Genomic DNA, 18,488 nt, shown 5'->3' with positions numbered 1-18,488 from the left:
TGGATTAAAATACAATTATTTTATTTTTTCTCACCTAAAAAACAAGCAACCCAGAATTAAGATATACATAGGCCTCTCAAATTTACCTTAATAAAATTTTGAATATTTGTACAATTTCTACAGAAACATACAGTGTATCAAAATCTGCATAAATCAAATTTATAAAATGTGTAGAAATGCATAGTGATATTAACTTACAAAGCAAGGATATGGGAATTATTTCTAGAGCAGCCTACAGTAGAAAACAGTCATTATGGCAGCAGCTTCTGACGGTTTTCATGTTTGGTAAGGTTTCTGATTTCAATATACAGAATCATGTTCACACAGCATCTTTTAATGAATTGCACAGAACAACCATTTAATTTGCCCACAAAATTACATGCACACATCATGTGCCACCTTTCTTAGCCTATGCATAGATAACAAGGTTATAATCTAGTCAACATGGAAAGGGTATCTTGCAAACACACTACCTATTCTCTTAGTTTCTTTTTTATAATTGACTTATTTGCAATTATATAAGGATATAAATGCATTTCTTTTAAAATATTCCTAGAGATGAATCAAAGTTAAAATAGTTGATCACAGATCAATAGCAAAGTACAAATTGATTAGCAAAACTCAGTTCAGGATGTTTAATTTCTACTGTCCAAACTGAAGAACTAAGCTGACAAGAAACATATCTGTAGGCTTTTTTAAAAATGCAGGTACTTTTTATTTTTCTTTTTAAAGCTTTAGTTAAAAATAATTCCTTCTGGCAGTAGTTTGTGAACTTCTTTCATTGTAATTATACCATGATTGCAAGACCCAAAATGCTTAATATACTTTTCCCCCATGTCATCAGAATTGTTCTTATTTTCTTTCTTTTTGGCACTCAACTGAGGCATTTTAATCTTTTGGGTAAGAAAGGATTTACTTAGAAATTAAAACTGAATTGGCCATTTGGAATATTTGGTTCTCCTATAATACATACTGTCTTAATGTTCAAATAAAAACTTTTCACAGGTGAAGTATTAATAAAAATACACTTCCTTAAATTAAGAAACACCACAGAACATCCAACTTAACAGAAAGTAGTTCACATTTGCTGATGAGCTGTCGTCTTAGCAATGTTTTAAATTTTTAAAATGTACAGGGAATTTCACGTGAGTGAAGACACATGAAGCATCAACTCTTTTGGTTTCACGGCTTAGCCTGTAACGCACAGCTTGCAACAAGGGCTTGGGAAGTCAGCTCAGTGAGAACCAAACTGAGTGGTTCACACTGATGCTGTTCGTTTACTCCCACCTCCACCCCCCCTTCAAGTTTCAAAACTGAGTTATAGTTTTCTGTTATAACAGATACTGGGGAAAATTAGCTCCAAAATGTAGGTGGGCAGTTTTTCTCTAGTTGGAAGACCCCTTTGCTGGCCTAGAAGTTGGTATGGGCAAGGGAGTCAACGCCACAGAATCTCCAAACCCTATGGACTGGCCTTGAGATGGTCCACACTGTCAGTCTGGCTCCAGCCATTCAACATTCACCTTCATATCCACTGGCAACATAAAAATCCATTTCCACGAGTAATAAAAGTATTTCCCATACAGGTGGCAGTTCATCCGTCATTACCATCATACAAATTTCATCAAAAACTCTCAAAAAATAGACTGAGAAATGAAGGAGGCACTAAATGTGTTGAAATTCACCTTTCAAAAAAGCAGCATGACTGTGAAGGAAGGCCACCTTGGCTAATAACCTGTGGCAGTGCTTTAAAATGATGTAAAACTAAATAAAGACACAAGGTTGATAATCACCAAGTTACATATGAAAGTCTGGCTACTCCAACCTTTTTTTTTCAAGTGTGTTAAAAAACAACAACACAAAACCAAACTGCCTTTCAGACCCCTGAGTGAATTCCCAAAGAAGACAGCATGCTTTTAACTCTGTTCTAAGAAGGCAGAGTCAAAGGCACAAGTTACCAACATCATCTTCAACAAAACAAAAACGATGTAAACATCTACAAAGTTTAAGGTAAAAGCAGTCTTGTAAACAGTAACTGCAGATGATAATGTTATTGTAAAATCACAGTTTATCAATGTCCTTCAAACTGATCAGAGGTTCCAGGCTCGGAGCTGTACAGGATTAATAATTGCTGCAGCAGGTTCCAGGCAGTTTTCAGTCCCGTATAAATTTCCTTGTCAGTAGGTAGACTGTTGGTTTCTTTTATTCATTCTAGATACTCTGAATGTTATTCATTTCCCACTTTTGAGTCATTTTACCAGAGTCACAACTGGAGAGGAACACTTGATGCAGGACCTCTGAGCGATCCAAGCACTTTCCTGAAGGAGTATGGGTAAATCTATGCAGGTTCTGGAAAACAGCAAGAAAAGTAAGTTTTAAATTTAGGCTCTTTGATGTCACTCAAATTAGAAGCCATCACTTGGCTTTCCTAGGAGTTAATTCAAGCAAACTGCACAGGTTTATACCAGCACACATTAGACTTCGAATGCCAATATTCTAAGTCCTTTTATTGTTATGGTACAGTATGTTGCTGGTATGTCGAATTCAATAAAAACAAGTTCATCTCTTCCCCTCCAAGCTTACACTTCGGATTCCTCTTCTGGTTAAAGATAATACCAGCTTTCCAGTCTTAGGGAAATTGTGCACGGTCCTCATTCACTCTCATTACACTGATAGTTGCAGGCTCTGGTTTGTATTTCTTCCTCTTTCTACTGACGATGCTCTAATATGGCCTGTGGCTTTTCAAAGACAGGTCTTCAGGCTGCCCAAAATGGGGAATGCTTGGCCAAAATTATTTTCAAGACACAAAGGAATTAATTTAGTGCCATTTTCACTGTATTGACATTTGTACTGATGGAACAATACAAATTCATCGAAGACGATGAAGCCACTGGAGCCTTAGCATCAGATGAGCAGCGACAGCAAATGAATAGTCCTACAATTCACTGCCATGTACTCAGCTGAGAAAGGTAACATAACACTTTCAAGGATGCCCATGATGAAGCTTTTAAAGTTTACTGATTTTTATTTAATCTTGACCCTTGTCTATATTTTTTATTTTGTTATTGTTTTTATTTTATGTGTATGAGTATATTGTCTGCATGTGTGTAAGTGCACCTGTGTCGGATCCTCTGGAACTGGAGTTATGGATGGTGGTTACCTGCCATGTGAGTGCTGGGAATTGAACCTGAGTTTAAACCCTAGAACCTGGGGAGCAGTCAGTGCTCTTAACCACTGAGTCATCTCTCCAGCCCCTGATCCTCCTCCATACTTTTAAGAAACTCTATGAGATAAACATGGGAAATATAGATCAAGTACTTCCACACAGTGGAGTATAATGGTATCTTGAAGGCACCTGAGATGTATAAACTACTTACTTGTTTTCACAGAAGGTCCTTTTTACTTGAAAGAACAATTCAATAAACTATGACTATTCAAACTTGGGTAATGCCTGCCACTCTAAGGAAAAAACAAAACAAAACAAAGAAAACAACCTGATAGTAGTTGTTAACTATAGAGAATTTTTGGAAAACTTTCCACCACTGTGGAAACTTGACATAATATAACTATTTTCTGATGAAATGAGTGTCATATTTATGACTTTTTGGCATTGTATGATGAAATATGTCAATTTTCTTTTTATTTATTTATTATTTTTATTTTATGTGTATGAGTGTATTGCTTGCATGTAGGTAAGTGCACCCATGTCGTGCAATGCCTGCGGAGGTCAGAAGAGGCTTTTGGATCCCCTGGACTGGAGTTATGGACAGTTGTTAGCTGCCATGTGGGTGCTGGGATTTGAACCCAGGTCTTCTGCAAGAACAATCAGTGTTCTTAACCTCTGAGCCATCTCTAGCAATCAGTGTATGATGTTATAAAAGTTCATGTGGATTAAAAAGGTCAATAAAAAATTATAAGCCAGGCTGGTGAGATGGCTTGGTGAATAAAGGCACTTGCAGCCAAGCCTGATGACCTGAATTTAAACCCCAGAACCTGCATTGTGGAAGGAGCAAACTGACTCCAACAAGTTGTCTTCTGACCTCCACACATGTGCTGTGACATATGCATGCCCTTTCAACAACAACAAAATGTAAAATTTAAAGTGTTCGAGGGACCACTGGGTTCTAATGATTAAAGTACATGTCATATTGGGATTCAGATTCTGCTTTGAAAATACCTTTTATGAAAGTATCATTGAGTTGCAGTATATGATCAAAGAATAGTCAAAATATTCTGAAAAGGGGGCATTAAACCACCACTCCCTACCGACTCATGTTTATGTGAGGCTAGATTTTCCTCACATATATCAACTAAAACAACCAACTATCAGATAGAATGTAGAAGCTTGTTAATTCAGATGTGTATATAAGCCAGGCATAAAGGCGTTTCTGAAACTGCAGAGCAATGAACGCTATACTATTTTTAATGGGAAAATAAAATTTCTCATTTAAAATATAATATTTATATTAACATGTACTAAGGTTACTAGTATTAGTTCAATATGACTTAAAACATAAAAACTTAACAAATTTTTCTAATTTCATTTCAAATTCCAGAAATATTTTTAGTGATAACCTACATGAAGGCTGTTTGGGAAGTTTCCTTTTATTGTTGTTTAGAAACAGTCTCAATATTGTAGCACAGGCTGGCCTCAAATTTACAATCCTGCTCAACTTCGGAAGTTTTGGGATTATAAGCTTGTACAACCATACTGGGTAAGGTTCAATAATTTTTAGGTCTAAGGAATTCGGAGGCAGAAAATCTGAGCACTGCTCGAGCTGATCTTGCTTCATCAGTCTGTGTTTCACAGTGCTTTAGAACTATTTTCCTAAAAGTATCCATTGTTTCCTATGGCTACCTTCCCAAAATGTCAATCCTTCCCCCAAACTTACAAAATGATGCTAGTGTTCTTTCCTACCTAGTACAATGTAGGGAAACCCTAAATGTAATTCTCAGAATTGTCTACATATTTTCCATGCTTTATCATTGTTCATCTAGTTTTCTTCTATGAAGCTCATTGGAAATAATTACTTAATGGCTGGAGAGATGTACTGCTATTCCAGAGGACCCGGGTTCAATTCCCAGCATCATTATCTGGGGGCTTACGACCGCTTGTAACTGAAGGGGATCTGATGCCCTCTTCTGGCTTCTAAGGGCACCGAACTCACATGCACACACCTACACATACACATAATTAAAAATAAAACCTTTTAAAAAGAATTACTTATATTATGGCGTTAAAGAGATGGCTCAGCAGTTAAGAGCACTGGCTGCTCTTGCAGAGGACCTGGATTTGGTTCCTAGCACCCACATGGCAGCTGATAACTGTCCATAACTCCAATTCCAGGGGAATCTGACTCCCTCTTCTGATCTCCATGGGCACAGCATGACATGGGTGCACTTACATACATGCAGGCAATATACTCATACACATAAAATAAAAATAATAAAAAATTTTTTAAAAAAGAATTACTTATATTAATCTTTTTTCCTTTTTGATTATTTTTAATTCTGCATTCTTCTCTACTGTTATATTATTGTGTGCTTTAGATATTTTCCAAACTCCCGTGTAATCTGTCACATCATTACGCCCTAGTAACATGATGTACAGACACATATCCAAAGCTGTATCCTTTAAAAATTTTATCTGAAACATGTATGTTCTATTTTCTTTACCCTATTACATTTGGGGGTTGGTGCCGAGGATTAAATTTATTGCCATGCTGTACCTCTGAGCTATTTCCCTATCATATCTGTTCTTTGGAGACAGGGTCTCACTATGTAGCCCAGGCTAGCCTTAAATTCATAATCCTTCTGCCTCCAGAATGCTATCCATGACTTCTTGATGTAGTTTTCGGTCCGTTAGACTTCTTTTATACTTTTCAAATTGTTGTTCTCAGTAATCTCTACCATTTACTTCTTTTTTGTGTGTATGGAAAAAAAAAAAGCTTTATTTTTCAGTGTTTTTTAATATTCTTCCTAACTTGTTATTTAAAAAAAAAAAAATTAAGACTCACAAGAGTCTTTACTCATTAAGTAAAGGTGCTTGTCTCAAAGCCTGATGATCTGAGGTCAATTCCTGTAATCCACATAAGGTGGAAGGAGAGATCAACTCCACAGAGTTGTCCTCTGACCTCCACACTCATGCAATGGGGTATGGGCAACCCCTCCCAATCATACCACACACAATAATAAATAAATAAATAAATAAATAAATAAATAAAATCAGCAACTTCCATGTTCACCACTTCTCAGTACTTATTCATGAAAGATGGTAACTGGGAATATTGGACTGGGTCACAGTATCCTTACTACAGGATGGACAAGTGCGTTCATGACAGAGGGGTGGAGAAGCAATTAGATGGATAAAGCTTACAATTGCTGAGTCTTTTCAGTTTGAAAAAGCCCAATGTTTTGTTCCATAACAAAATGATTTGCTTTTATCCAAATCTAGGCTTTGAAAATTACACATCAATCTATTAATAAGCTTAAATTGTTCTAGAAAACTTTAAATATGCACAGCTGGAATACATAAGTCAGCCAAACAGCTAGCAGGTCATGAGGAGAAACTTGACCTTTACATCAAGTAAATGGCTACCTTTGTCCTGTTGTATTTAGGAAACAGGATGAGGACACTGAAGGCCCGGTGTCCAAGTTTTGTTTGTTTGTCTCTGTTGCCACCTGCTGGACACCCTGAATCCACCACTTTTGAAAAACAGTATTTATATTTTGCTGAAACTTTTGGATTTTTAAAATTGGTTTCAGATCCTAGAACAATGGTGATGATTGTCCTCTAGAACCTGGCTTTCCTGAATTTCCTGAAATTAGCACTGAATCTTCATGCACATCACTGTGACCTCATTACATACTAATATCACACCAGAGAACAAAAGTGATGCCTGATTATAGAATGATGCTTCACCCAGTGATCAGGTAAACCTGTACAGATGACTAAATTGGGAAAATTCAGATAAAGAACATGTATGTTTCAAGATTTAATCACTGTAATTCCACATGCTGCGTGCTACTAAAAATGCAACAGGAGCTGAAACACAGAATACCTTCAAGTACTGCCATTCCTTAAATTCATTTAGGTTACAGTGTGTAATCATAATTTTTGATCCATCAGACCCTTTCGTCAAACACTGATCATACTGCATGAGTTGGTTTGCTTCATTGATTCGGAAAAGCTATTAAGAAAATAAACAAGAAAATAACAGATATAACTTTCCTGCTGATACATATTTTACAAAAAGAAAGAAATTTAACTTTATAATGAAACTGAATAACTAACTTATTGTTCTAAAATTTTTCTACATGTTTGGAACTGTTAGTCCATAGACAAGAACTATATTTATTTTGAAATTAGTGAAGACCTCTGTTGATACTTAATCATAATTAAGTTCTTTATTCTTTAGCGTCTAATACACAGAATGGGTAATTAACACATTTATTATGTACTGACAATGAGAAAATTAAAAATTTGAAATAGACCTAATAATGTTTCACAATTTAAGCTAGACAAGAAAAATACCAACTGAAGGAAGTAAGAAAATATATGAGTAAAATATACATTACTAGCAATAATACCATAGCTTATTAGGAAAAGTTGTGGATTATTAAACTGCATTTGCAAAAACACTTAGGGAGTTAGGCTTACATTGTAATGATTAATATGTGTTCCTGTAGGAATATATTTTTATTCCCAATATACAGAGATCATTTCTACATTCTAATTGCTTACGTGAAAACCAATGCTGGCATTATTTTCTATTTAAGTGAATGTTTTAGCCATCAGTTATTTTGAACAGATTACTTTATCTGAACAAAATTAACAGATAAAAACCAAACTAAACCCTGCCTGTGATCAATAAGTCCGGTGGCTCTCAAGCTGACCAACCCTGAAAGAAGATGACTTACCTGATTCCCTCCCATCCTGTGGCAGGGTCCTAGTTCAACAAAGCCTCCATTTGTTTTCCCCATGCTGTCAATGCAGTATGCAGTTTCAAAGCCTCTGATCTAAAGGTGTGAAGCAAGAACCAACAGGCAGGAAACAGTTTAGTTTTAACAAACCAGCATCACAGTAACAAATGTCAAGGAGAGTACACAATTCACAGACAAGGTCTGGGGCTGCTGTAGTCCTAGGGTTAGTTTTTAAAATTTATTTTCATTGAATTTTTGTATATTTTATACAGAATATCTCAAAGAATCTTAATCATCTTTATACCCCCATCCCCACCAGCATGCTCCCACAGGAACCCGTATACTCTGTCATCTGCATTAAGGCTTAATGTGTCAAGTCAGTGTCCCCAGACGTTTCCCCGTGCAAGTCCATCCACGGAGACCCAGTCAGCCTATCTAGAGTCTGTTGTTTTAGGAAGATCAGCTCTTCCTCACCCTGCAGTAATCAGCTACCAGTGTTTCCTCAGCTAAGATTGAGGTCTGCTGTTCATTTCCCCAGTTCTATGCTGGGTTTTTGTCTGCCTGAATTTATATGGGACTTTTGTATGCTGACACCATGGTCATAGAATCATATGAGCAGGGTCCCAGGAGCGTGTAGGATTCTGTTTCTATATGGTCATGCACTTCCTCCCTGGCTCTTACAATCTTTCCACCCCCTTTTCCAAGATGGACCCTGAGCCATGAGTGGGTGAAGTTTAATATAGGAGTCCTGTCCACGGACCAGCAATCTACAGAATCTTAATCTCTACGTTTTGGCCATTTGTAACCTTCTGTGTCCTGTCCCTCTGTTGCATGAGGGATTTTCATTAATGAGAATTGAGAGATTCATTAGTGTCGTTTTCATTACCCCTGTTCTATGTTCTGTGTGCCTCAGATATAGAGGTTGCATTGTAGATGTGTCGCATTGCCTGGGCAATTCATGGACAATGTCTGTGTGTGACCACTTGTGGTACTTGGTAACAATCTCCGGCAGGTACAAAATAAGCTTCTTTGATGAATGGTGACTGGAATATTTGTCTGTAAATATAAGGATACAGCTACCTAATTGGACTAAAAGCCCACTCAGTGGGAGGAAACTCAAGTGTGGTACTGTAAACATAACCAAATACACATGGCTGGAGAGGTCACAGATCTTAGAGAAAACCGCAAGACAGTCATAAGGTTATTATTGTATTAGCAGTATTTAAGAATTTTTAAGCTTCCTCATGATCTTTGAAACCATGATCTGGAAGTCAACATTGAAATGAACTCATTCCACTGAAGGGCACTGGCCCACAGGGTGCCATAAAATACCACAGAAGAAAAAAAAATACAAGTTTCCACAAGTGCAATTTCAGAATCATGAGAGCTCATGTAAATGAGATGCAGAGAGAGGAAAGCCACATGCCACAGTGGGAACAGACGTGGGTGCCAGATCCCGGGAACAGACGGGATTCCTAAATACTCTCCGTGGGGCATGCAGCACTTTTGGTAGCTGCCTCCAGGGGCCTTAGGACAAAGACTGTGGCACACGGGTCCCCTCAGTGTGGCTTTTCCCTAAGTACGGATAATGGAGGTGAAAAGCACACACAGATTTCCACCCTTAGAACTATTTGGAGCAGTATTGTATATTCATCTCAGTTCCAACTCATTACAGTGTTTGGGTAAGGTGATTTACTCATCAGACACTGACTATATACTATGAGGATATAAATCTTTGAATCTACAAAGATAAGTCAACCCTCCTTAGGACCCTCATAGTCTGTAGGAGGAAGGAAGGGTGTGTTAGTCAGTAGGGGAGATGAGTGTGTGAGGAAGCAGCCTCCCACCCTACCTGGGGGAGTCCAGAAGACTTACCAGGGGGCATCTTTTAAAACAGACAGAGGTTTACTCTGGAATGTTCTTAGGATGCTGAGAGATGAAGTATGAGGGGTAGATTCCAGAATTTGGACAGTTAATTTGAAGATTCCACTCCTGCACGCTTGTGCTTTTCATCTATCAGTTACTTGGAGGGTATTTGCTGTGTGGCAAGCGTGTTGTACTCTCTGATTAACAGTAAGCAAAATAAACACCCCTGCCCCAGTAAACTCACAGTTCTAGCAAAGGAAAGGCAAAAGATAAGTAAAACATAATAGATAAGTTATCTATGTTGTTAGAAAGGAACACGGGCCACAGAAAAAGAAAAACTTGAAAAGCAAGTTAAGTGCGGAAAAGGGCTAGGGAGTCGAGGGTGTTTTAAGATAGAGTTCATTGAGAAGGACGTAAGTCAAGACACAAAGAGGTGTAAGAGTTAGCAATGTCTGCAGGTGTCTGAAGGAAGGCATTCTGGGCAGAAAGAAGAGCAAAGGCAGGAGGTCTGGGGAGGAACAGGACAGCAGGACCAGAATGGAGAGAGCTACGTGGGCAGGTGAGGCCACAGAAAAATGAGGGTCCTGGAGGTCACCAGAAAGGGCATTATCCTCAGACAAGCAAATGGGTTTTCTACTGCATTTCAGAAGAATCACTCTGGTTTCTGGCTGTGTTGAGAACAGGCTGTTGGAGGATCAAGAAGTTGGTTTTGGTGAGTGATGACGGTGCCTTAGACCAGGTAATGAAGGGGCAGATTCTGGAACTGGATGCCAAGTAGGAGGGGAGGACTCAAAGAAGATTCCAAAGTTCTTGGATTGAGCAATGGGCAAAAATAGGCTGGAGAGGAGAGATGGGTTCAGTTTTGGGTGTATGGAGCTTGAAATGCCACTCAAGTGGAGACATCAAGGACAGGTGTACTTGTCTGCCTCTGGGAGAGAGATGTGGGTTCAAGATAGAAATCTCACAGTCATCTAGACAAAGATGAGTTTAAATCCAGGAGACTGGATAAGATCAGGAAGAGAATTCATTCCTCTCATTCAGAAGGCTTTCTGGGAGATTAAAATGTAACAAAGCCTGGTCTGGACCCCCCATCCCCTGCTGCTCCAAACTCATCATCATCATCATCATCATCATCATCATTAGCAGGTTAAACACAGTTTACTGTAACAGGATAGATGAAATACGAGTACAAAAGGAAAAAGGTATTGAAACAAGAAGTACAATGATGACAGTCTCAGTGTCCTCTGTGAGTTTCTCCAAACTTTGGAGAGTCTCATGAACGGACCCTGACCTCTCTCTTTGGTCTATAATTTTCTCCAGAGATGACCTTGTTTGGTCTCATTACACTACCTAGATGCTAATGGTCCCCAGTGTCCATCTCTAGAATGGCCTCTTTTTTGGATTTCAGTTCTGAGTAGCCCAAGGTCTTTCAACAATCAGAACTGACAGTTGTACCTGGCTGTCTACCAGGTACCCGGCATGTGCATAACGCAAGGGATGGAATGCTATTTCTCAGCAGGTCCTCATCACCCCTGCTGTGTTCCCACTCTCAGCTGCTTCCTCATCTGCCTCCACATAAAAATCTAAAACCTAGCTTTCATCCCAGCCCTAATCTTTCACACATCAATCTACCAATCTATTAGTCTTCCCTATCCTGTCCCTACATCCTCGTGACTTACTTCAGATGAAGTACGGATCTTAAATTAGTCCGCTGCCTTCCCCTTCCATTCTTGCCACCTTAGTCCAAGCCAGCAGTATTTCACTAGAACTACCCCACTCATTTCCTAAATGGTATCCTTATTTCTATTCTAAATCCTCCCTGCAGGTGATTAAAGCTGGACCATAAATCAAATCACACTGCCTCTCTGTTTAAAACCCTCCATGGTCTCTCACCATCCCTAGGCTGAAGGCAGTCCTAGGCCAATGCCTGCCATCTTGCCTCCAAATCTCTTCTATTTTGCTAATCAAATGTGCAAAGCATTTCCTAACTCAGAGCCTCTGAATTCACCATTTTCTTTGCTTGTAATATCCCCTCCTGGTTCCCTCATTGGCTGGCTGTTTATCATGTAGATTTCAGATTAAATGTCACCTCCTTAGAGAAGCCTTCCCTACCCTGTCTTTATGTCCTCATAACCGGCATCTCATGCTTATTTCCTTTGTAGGCTTTGGGATCTTCTGCCATGGTCCTTCTTTCCTGGGCTGCTTTGGTCTCTCCCTGCCACTAGAATGAGTGTTCTCTGAGAAAAGGGACTTGCTTACTTGTTTTCTGCCTAGAACAAAGACTGGCACACACTAGGCTTAACCAGTATCTGCTGAATGCGTGCCATGTCTTGAAAGCTGAGGACACGTTTAGTTACCTGTGAAGCAGCAGCATAAGACACAAGGTGACTATAAGCAGAAATGATGCTATACAGGCAAGTCTGAAGAAACAGAAATGACAACACAGACTGATGCCTCTGGCCATTTTGTTTTGTTACATCAACCAGTTCATTGTTTGAGTGCCTTCCTATGTGTTGGGTCCCTGCACTAATTTATTAGGACATAGTGAGTGAGGATTAAGGTCCCAAAACACTTGGGCTGGCTGGGAGATGGGCAGTTTGGGGGTGCTGTGAGAACCTATGGAACAATGACAGATCTGAGTGGCTTTGATGAACTGGGGAAGGAAAAAGAAATACTTTTCAGTATTCATGATCTCCAAGATGAGAACATCAAGTCAAGATGGAAGTGGCCATGAGAAGGAGGCAGAATGATGGGCAGGGACATGGTGGTAACGGAGAAAGGGAGTGCTTTAGGTTGTACAGCACATGTGTAACGGCTGGGAGGGGGCGGGACAGTGGCTGGGTGCTCAGAGCAGCTGTGCTGATTTGGTGGCAGGTTGTGCATGCTGACAGTCTTTACTCAAACCTTCCTGCAAGCCTTCTTTTCTTTTACTCAATCTCGCCACTTCTCCTTGTTTTTCTCAAACAGACTCTGAACATATTTTGAGATCTGAATATTGGCTGATACTTACTTCTCCCCACTCGACATTTTTGGAAGGCAAAGGGTAGTAGGTAGTGATGTCATAAGCTATTTCTTCCATGTACCATTTGAAACTTTTGCAGTTGTGATCTTCTCGAAATTTTTTCAGCTCAGTTATATCCCCATACGGCAATGCCTTTGACTCAGGACGACTTGCATAGAAGTAGTCTTTATATTCATCCCACCAGACTTCTACGACTCTAACGTAATTCTGTGGGAAAGAAAATGAACATTGATATGAAACAAAGATGATTGTAATGGTGCTAATAGCTTATCTTAGACATGTGAAAAATGACTAAAATATAGCCAGCTCATTTCTACAGGATTTCGCATTTAACTAAACAATGAAAACAGGTCAGCTAATGACCTTACTATGTCATTTGCCAAGCATAAAAATGTCATGTATGTACATTCAAATAAAAAGTGACATGCATAGAGTCAGACATCCCTGAGCTGGAAGATCACAGATTCTAAGATTTCGTATTCTATTCTGATAACAGAGGAAGAAGACACTGCCAGGGAGGGATTCTGAGAGCCTGGCTAGACACTGGTGCTCCTTTTCTTCCCATTTCCTTTCTGTTGGAACCACCTTACTGACGTGTATAGGGAAAAAAAAACTTAGAAACCATCATTACAAACAACAACTGTTTAACAAGACACAATTTTGTAGATGACTCTGTGAATCTTTTAAAAACTATTCTATTGTTTTTATTTTATGAGTCTGAATGTATTGCCTGCATGCATGTAAGGTGCACCTTTATCGTGGAATGCCTGTGGAGGTCAGAAAAGGACATCAGATCCTCTGGAACTGGAGTTACAGATGGTTATTAGCCACCATGTGGGTACTGGGACCTGAATCCAGGTCCTCTGCAAGAGCAGCCAGTGCTCTTAATTGCTGAGCCAACTCTCCAGCCTGACTCTGTAAATCTTTTCATGCATATAATAGAACCATTTTACCATGCCCTCAAATTATTTGGACATCTTCCACAGTGGGTTCACATGGAGGAAAAACAACCATAGACTAATGATACAAATTAACACTGTCATAAGTGACAAAAGTGTAACTTGCAGGGTTTTCCAGAATTTATGAGTATGTGCAGGAATATGTGACTGACTCAGTTCAGTGCCTTGGATCTTTTCCATCCTGCACCAGCAAATTTTCTCTAGAAAGAGTTTGAAAGGGGCTAGGGAGATGCTCCGTGTATAAGGCACTTGCTACTAAAGCATGAGGACCAGAGTTCTGATTTCTAGGACCCATCTAAACTGCAGGTGGGAGTGACGGCCTGCCTGTTGCTCAATCATTTTGAAGGAAGGTGAGATGGGATCCCTAGAGCATGTTGGCTAGTTGACTAGCTGTATGTGCAAGTTCTGGGTTCACGTGAGATGTCCTGCATCAGTAAGTAAGGCGGAAAGTGATCAAGGAACACACCTGATGTCAGCTCTGGGCCTCCACATATACCTGCACACATATGCACACACACTGCACACAAGCAAACACGTATGCACACATACACACCACACAGACACATGTAATAGCATAAAAGTCTGAGGTAAGCACCTTTAATTTTTGGTCAGTAAATCTCTGCAGCAACTCTTCAGCCCTGCTATGTGATGACTGTGGCCCAGCTCCAACACAAACTGTCACTAAAGAGGGCTAGATTCATTTTGTGGGCCAAAGTTACTAACCTCTGTTTTAAAACAAGAGTAGGAATAGTTTGTGTTTAAATTTTTTCTAGGCTAAAAGATAATTATCAAAGTGTGAACAGGTCACAAAACAAAGACAAATCTTTAGGAATAAATTTAACAATGGAGGTGAAAGACCTTCATACTGAAAATATTTTTTTAAAGACAAATAAATGGAAATATATCCTGTGTTCATGGATGAGAAGAACTAATATTGGAAGTTCCTCAAGAATATCAGTTCGGGGCAGGAAAAATGGCTTAGCAGTTAAGAGCACTGGCTGCTCTCGGAGAGGAGCTGGGTTTGGTTCCCAGCACTCATATGATAGCTAACAACCACCTGAAACTCAAGTTCCAAGGGATCCAATGCTCTCTCCTGGTCTCTGGGGCACTGCATGACATGGGAACACTTACGTGCATGCAGGCAAAACATACACAGAAAATAAAATTAATCAAAAATGTTTTTTAAAAAAGAATATTAGTTGAGTAGTACTCATGCTACCCAAAGAGATCTACAGAGTCAACATAATCCCTAGCAAAATACCAATTACATCTTTTACAAAAATTGAAAAATCAGAGGCAGATAAGATGGCTCAATGGGTAAAGGCACATCCCTCCAAGCCTGAAAACTTGTGTAAGATCCCTGGAATCCACATGGTGGAACCTACATAGCAAAAGAAGAGAACTGACTTGAGCAAGGTGTTCTCTGACCTCTGCATGTTCATCATGGTCCCTTTGTAGTTCCACCCTCTATTGTCTCCCACTAAAATAAATAAACGGGAAAAAAGAAAAAGCTAAATCTAAAATTCATATGGCCAATGTAATATTGAGCAAAAAGAACAAAGCCAGGGGTATGATATCAATTGATTTCAAAATCTATTACAAAGAATGGTATAGGCAATAAAAACATATATACAGATGAATGGAGCAGAATGGCCCAGACATGAAGGCAGGCATGTAGGACTGATTTTTCACCAAAGGTACCGAGAACACACAATGAGGAAAGGAGTCTGTTCAGTGACTGGGGTTGAGGAAATTGGATGTTCACATACAGAAGAATAAAACGACGTTCTTCTCAAGGATATATGGAAATCAACCAAAACAGATTAAAGACTTAAATGTGGGACCTGAAAATAAAACTCTTAGAAGAAAATGCAAGAAAAGTTTAATGACATTAGTCTATGCAAAGATTTTTTTGCAAAGGCAATAAAAGAATACAGAAATGAGATTACAGCAAACTCAAAAGCTGCACAGCAAAGAAGACAGCAGGGTGAAGAGATACTTTCTGGAATGAGAGATTACATCTGCAAATCTTACATCTGGTAAAGAGTTAATAACTAAAATATATGATGAACTCAAAACAACTCAATAGTAGGGGCACAAATAATATGATTTTTTAAATGGGCAAATGACTTGAACACATATTTCTCAGGAAGATAAATGGTTAATATGTGTGTGCAAAGATGCTCAGTATCACTAACCATCTGGGAACCTCAAGTTAAAACCATAATGTGATACTGTGTCACATATGCTAGAACAGTTATTATGAAAGAGATAAAAGATAACAGGAGTTTGTGACGATGTACATAAACTAATCCTTGCATACTCCTGGTGGGACTATACGTTAATACAACTGTATGGAAAACAGTGAAGTTACTCAAAAAATTAAAAGTGAGTGCAGCTCTGCCCACTACGGTGCTATCTGCTGTGAGGACTTAGCTTCTGTTTTCACCCAGAGTAAAACCCTCTGGTAAATCAACCTGCTGGAGAACACCTTGGACCACAGTGGAGTGACCCTGAGTGAGACCCTGAAACAGCCGAAGTGTAACATGAGTGTACTTGGGCTGTGAATAACTGATTTTGATGAGAAAACCCAAGCATTTCTGATCGCTGAGAAAGAGAGAAGTTTCTACCTGACAATTCTAAACAGTGTGTCAGAGAAACAGAAAACTAGTGTTTCTAGGCATATTTGGACCCCAAACATGTACAAAGGAAAGGGAGTGGGCCTTTACTTTTGGCCCATCTGTGTGTAAGAATTATAGATCACTGACACTAATGAAATATGATTTCTCTGGCACCCAGTTTAGATGTGTGGCCTAAGATGGATGGGGTTTTTTACTTGCTAATAGAGGATATGAAGTTGGGGGCAGGGGTTGTAAGGTGAGGGTGGAGATGGAGGAGGGTGCTGATCAAAATCATTGTATGAAATTCTTGAATTGATAACATTTTTTTAAATGTTAAAAAAACAACCACTGTGTTGTCTAGCAGTCTCACTATTGGGTATATTCCTTGAGGAAGCGGAATCAGCCCACAAATGGGATTTCTGCACTCCCATGCAGGATTTTTAAGCATTATTCATGATGACCAATATTTGGAATTAATCCAAGTATCCATCAACTGATGAATGGATAAAGAAAAAATGTGATATACACATAAAGATAAATAAGGAAATTCTATCTTTTCTTTTTTCTTTTTGTCTTTTCTGAGACAGGGTCTCCCTGTAGCCCCAGCTGTCCTCGAACTCAAACAGATCTGCCTGCCTCTGCTTCCCGAGTGCTGGGACTAAAGGTGTGCGCCACCACACCCGACTGGAAATTCTATTATTTGTAACAACACATAAGATATTATGTTAAGTGAAATAAGCCTGGCACAGAAGGAGAAAACACATGGGTTCAATCATAGGTGGAATGTAAAAAGTCAAATTTATAGAAACAGTGAAATGGTGGCTACCAGAGGTTGAGAGGAATTGGGAGAGGTTTGGGTAAAGGACAGAATTTCTTTTACAGGAGGAACAAGTTCTAGAGATCTCTTGTACATCATAGTTACTATATATAGTTAATAACAAAAAACTGATTAGCATGTTATATAGTATACGTTAACTAGTTTTTAAACTATCCCACAATGTGCGTATATCAAAGGATTGTTTTATATCATAAATATACACAATCTCTACTTGTCAAAACATATATGAAAAATAGGGTAAAATGAATAATATTAAGAAATACGGAAACATTTCATGAATAAGCCTAGTCTTGGCTAAATTAGGTGAGAGCCAGCATGCTTGCTTGAGATTTACCCTGGTCAATGAGCTGACAGTGGTTATGTGAATACTGTAATGTGGTGCATAAATGTCAACTCTCTTTTCTTTCTCTTTTTAACAAAAAACTCACCTTAAGAGTTGGAGAAGACCCAACATAAAGGGGTGGAGGATTTCCTTGCCAGCCCTCAAGACGGTAGATGTGTCCAACTCGAGAACAAGGGACAAACAATAATTTGCCACCACACTGCCATATCTAGCAAGGAAAAACTTATATTGTGAAAGTAATTTCAAAGGCAAAATAAATTACAATGGAAATTTTGTCCTGATAATGTAATAACTTAAATTAGATACAATATCCACATGGAATTCTATGTTAAACAAATTCTAAAATATTTGATTACTTTAGAAACATATAATAACAAGGTAGGCAATGGTAATATAATAAGTTACTACTACTGACTGTCCTGTGTACTTGAGACCCAGCAGCCTTTTCTCAATATAATCTTGCAAAATAAATGTCAAGTCTTCATTCCTAACATTATTTGTCATTTCTGATGCTAATCTATTTCCTACCTGGGTGATTATAATAATACTCTACTAAATGGCTTCCTCACCTGCATTGCCTGGCTACTTAGTCTGTTCTTATTTATAGCAAGAGATTACTGTGGCTTTGGGTCATGCTACTCCTTTGCATCGTGTGTTTGGTGGCTTAGCCGGAAGCTTAGCAAAGAAGGGAAAACTCTCTTAACTCAGCATTAAAGACTCTTCAGTTTGGTCCTAACTGGACTTGTCTACTTTATCATCTTAGATATCTTCTTTATTGTTGCTTCCCGATTCTAGCAAACTTCCCCTTATTTGTTTAGCAGATGCACCCTTCACATTCACAACTTTGCATCTTTCTTATTCTACTTGCTTAAGAGTCTCTCTCCCCTCCCTTTATCTCTGTTTATTGAGATCATGGGTC

General features: G+C 38.9%; 1 protein-coding gene across 1 annotated transcript in view; it reads right to left on the bottom strand.

The window, feature by feature from the left end:
* Window positions 1–18,488, bottom strand: part of Galnt7 (polypeptide N-acetylgalactosaminyltransferase 7) — an 89,491-nt gene continuing 71,003 nt past the window's right edge. The window contains exons 8-12 of the mRNA XM_017801676.2: window positions 17,655–17,777; window positions 12,797–13,015; window positions 7,918–8,016; window positions 7,059–7,187; window positions 1–2,346 (exon numbers count right to left, since the gene is read on the bottom strand). Of these exons, the coding sequence (XP_017657165.1) occupies window positions 2,209–2,346; window positions 7,059–7,187; window positions 7,918–8,016; window positions 12,797–13,015; window positions 17,655–17,777 (708 nt within the window). The 3' untranslated portion in view covers window positions 1–2,208. The remainder of the gene's footprint in view (window positions 2,347–7,058; window positions 7,188–7,917; window positions 8,017–12,796; window positions 13,016–17,654; window positions 17,778–18,488) is intronic.

Source organism: Nannospalax galili, unplaced genomic scaffold, assembly GCF_000622305.1.
Source record: "Nannospalax galili isolate Female #2095 unplaced genomic scaffold, S.galili_v1.0 scaffold461, whole genome shotgun sequence".
NCBI lineage: Eukaryota > Metazoa > Chordata > Mammalia > Rodentia > Spalacidae > Nannospalax > Nannospalax galili.
This window is presented reverse-complemented; position numbering and strand designations above follow the sequence as displayed.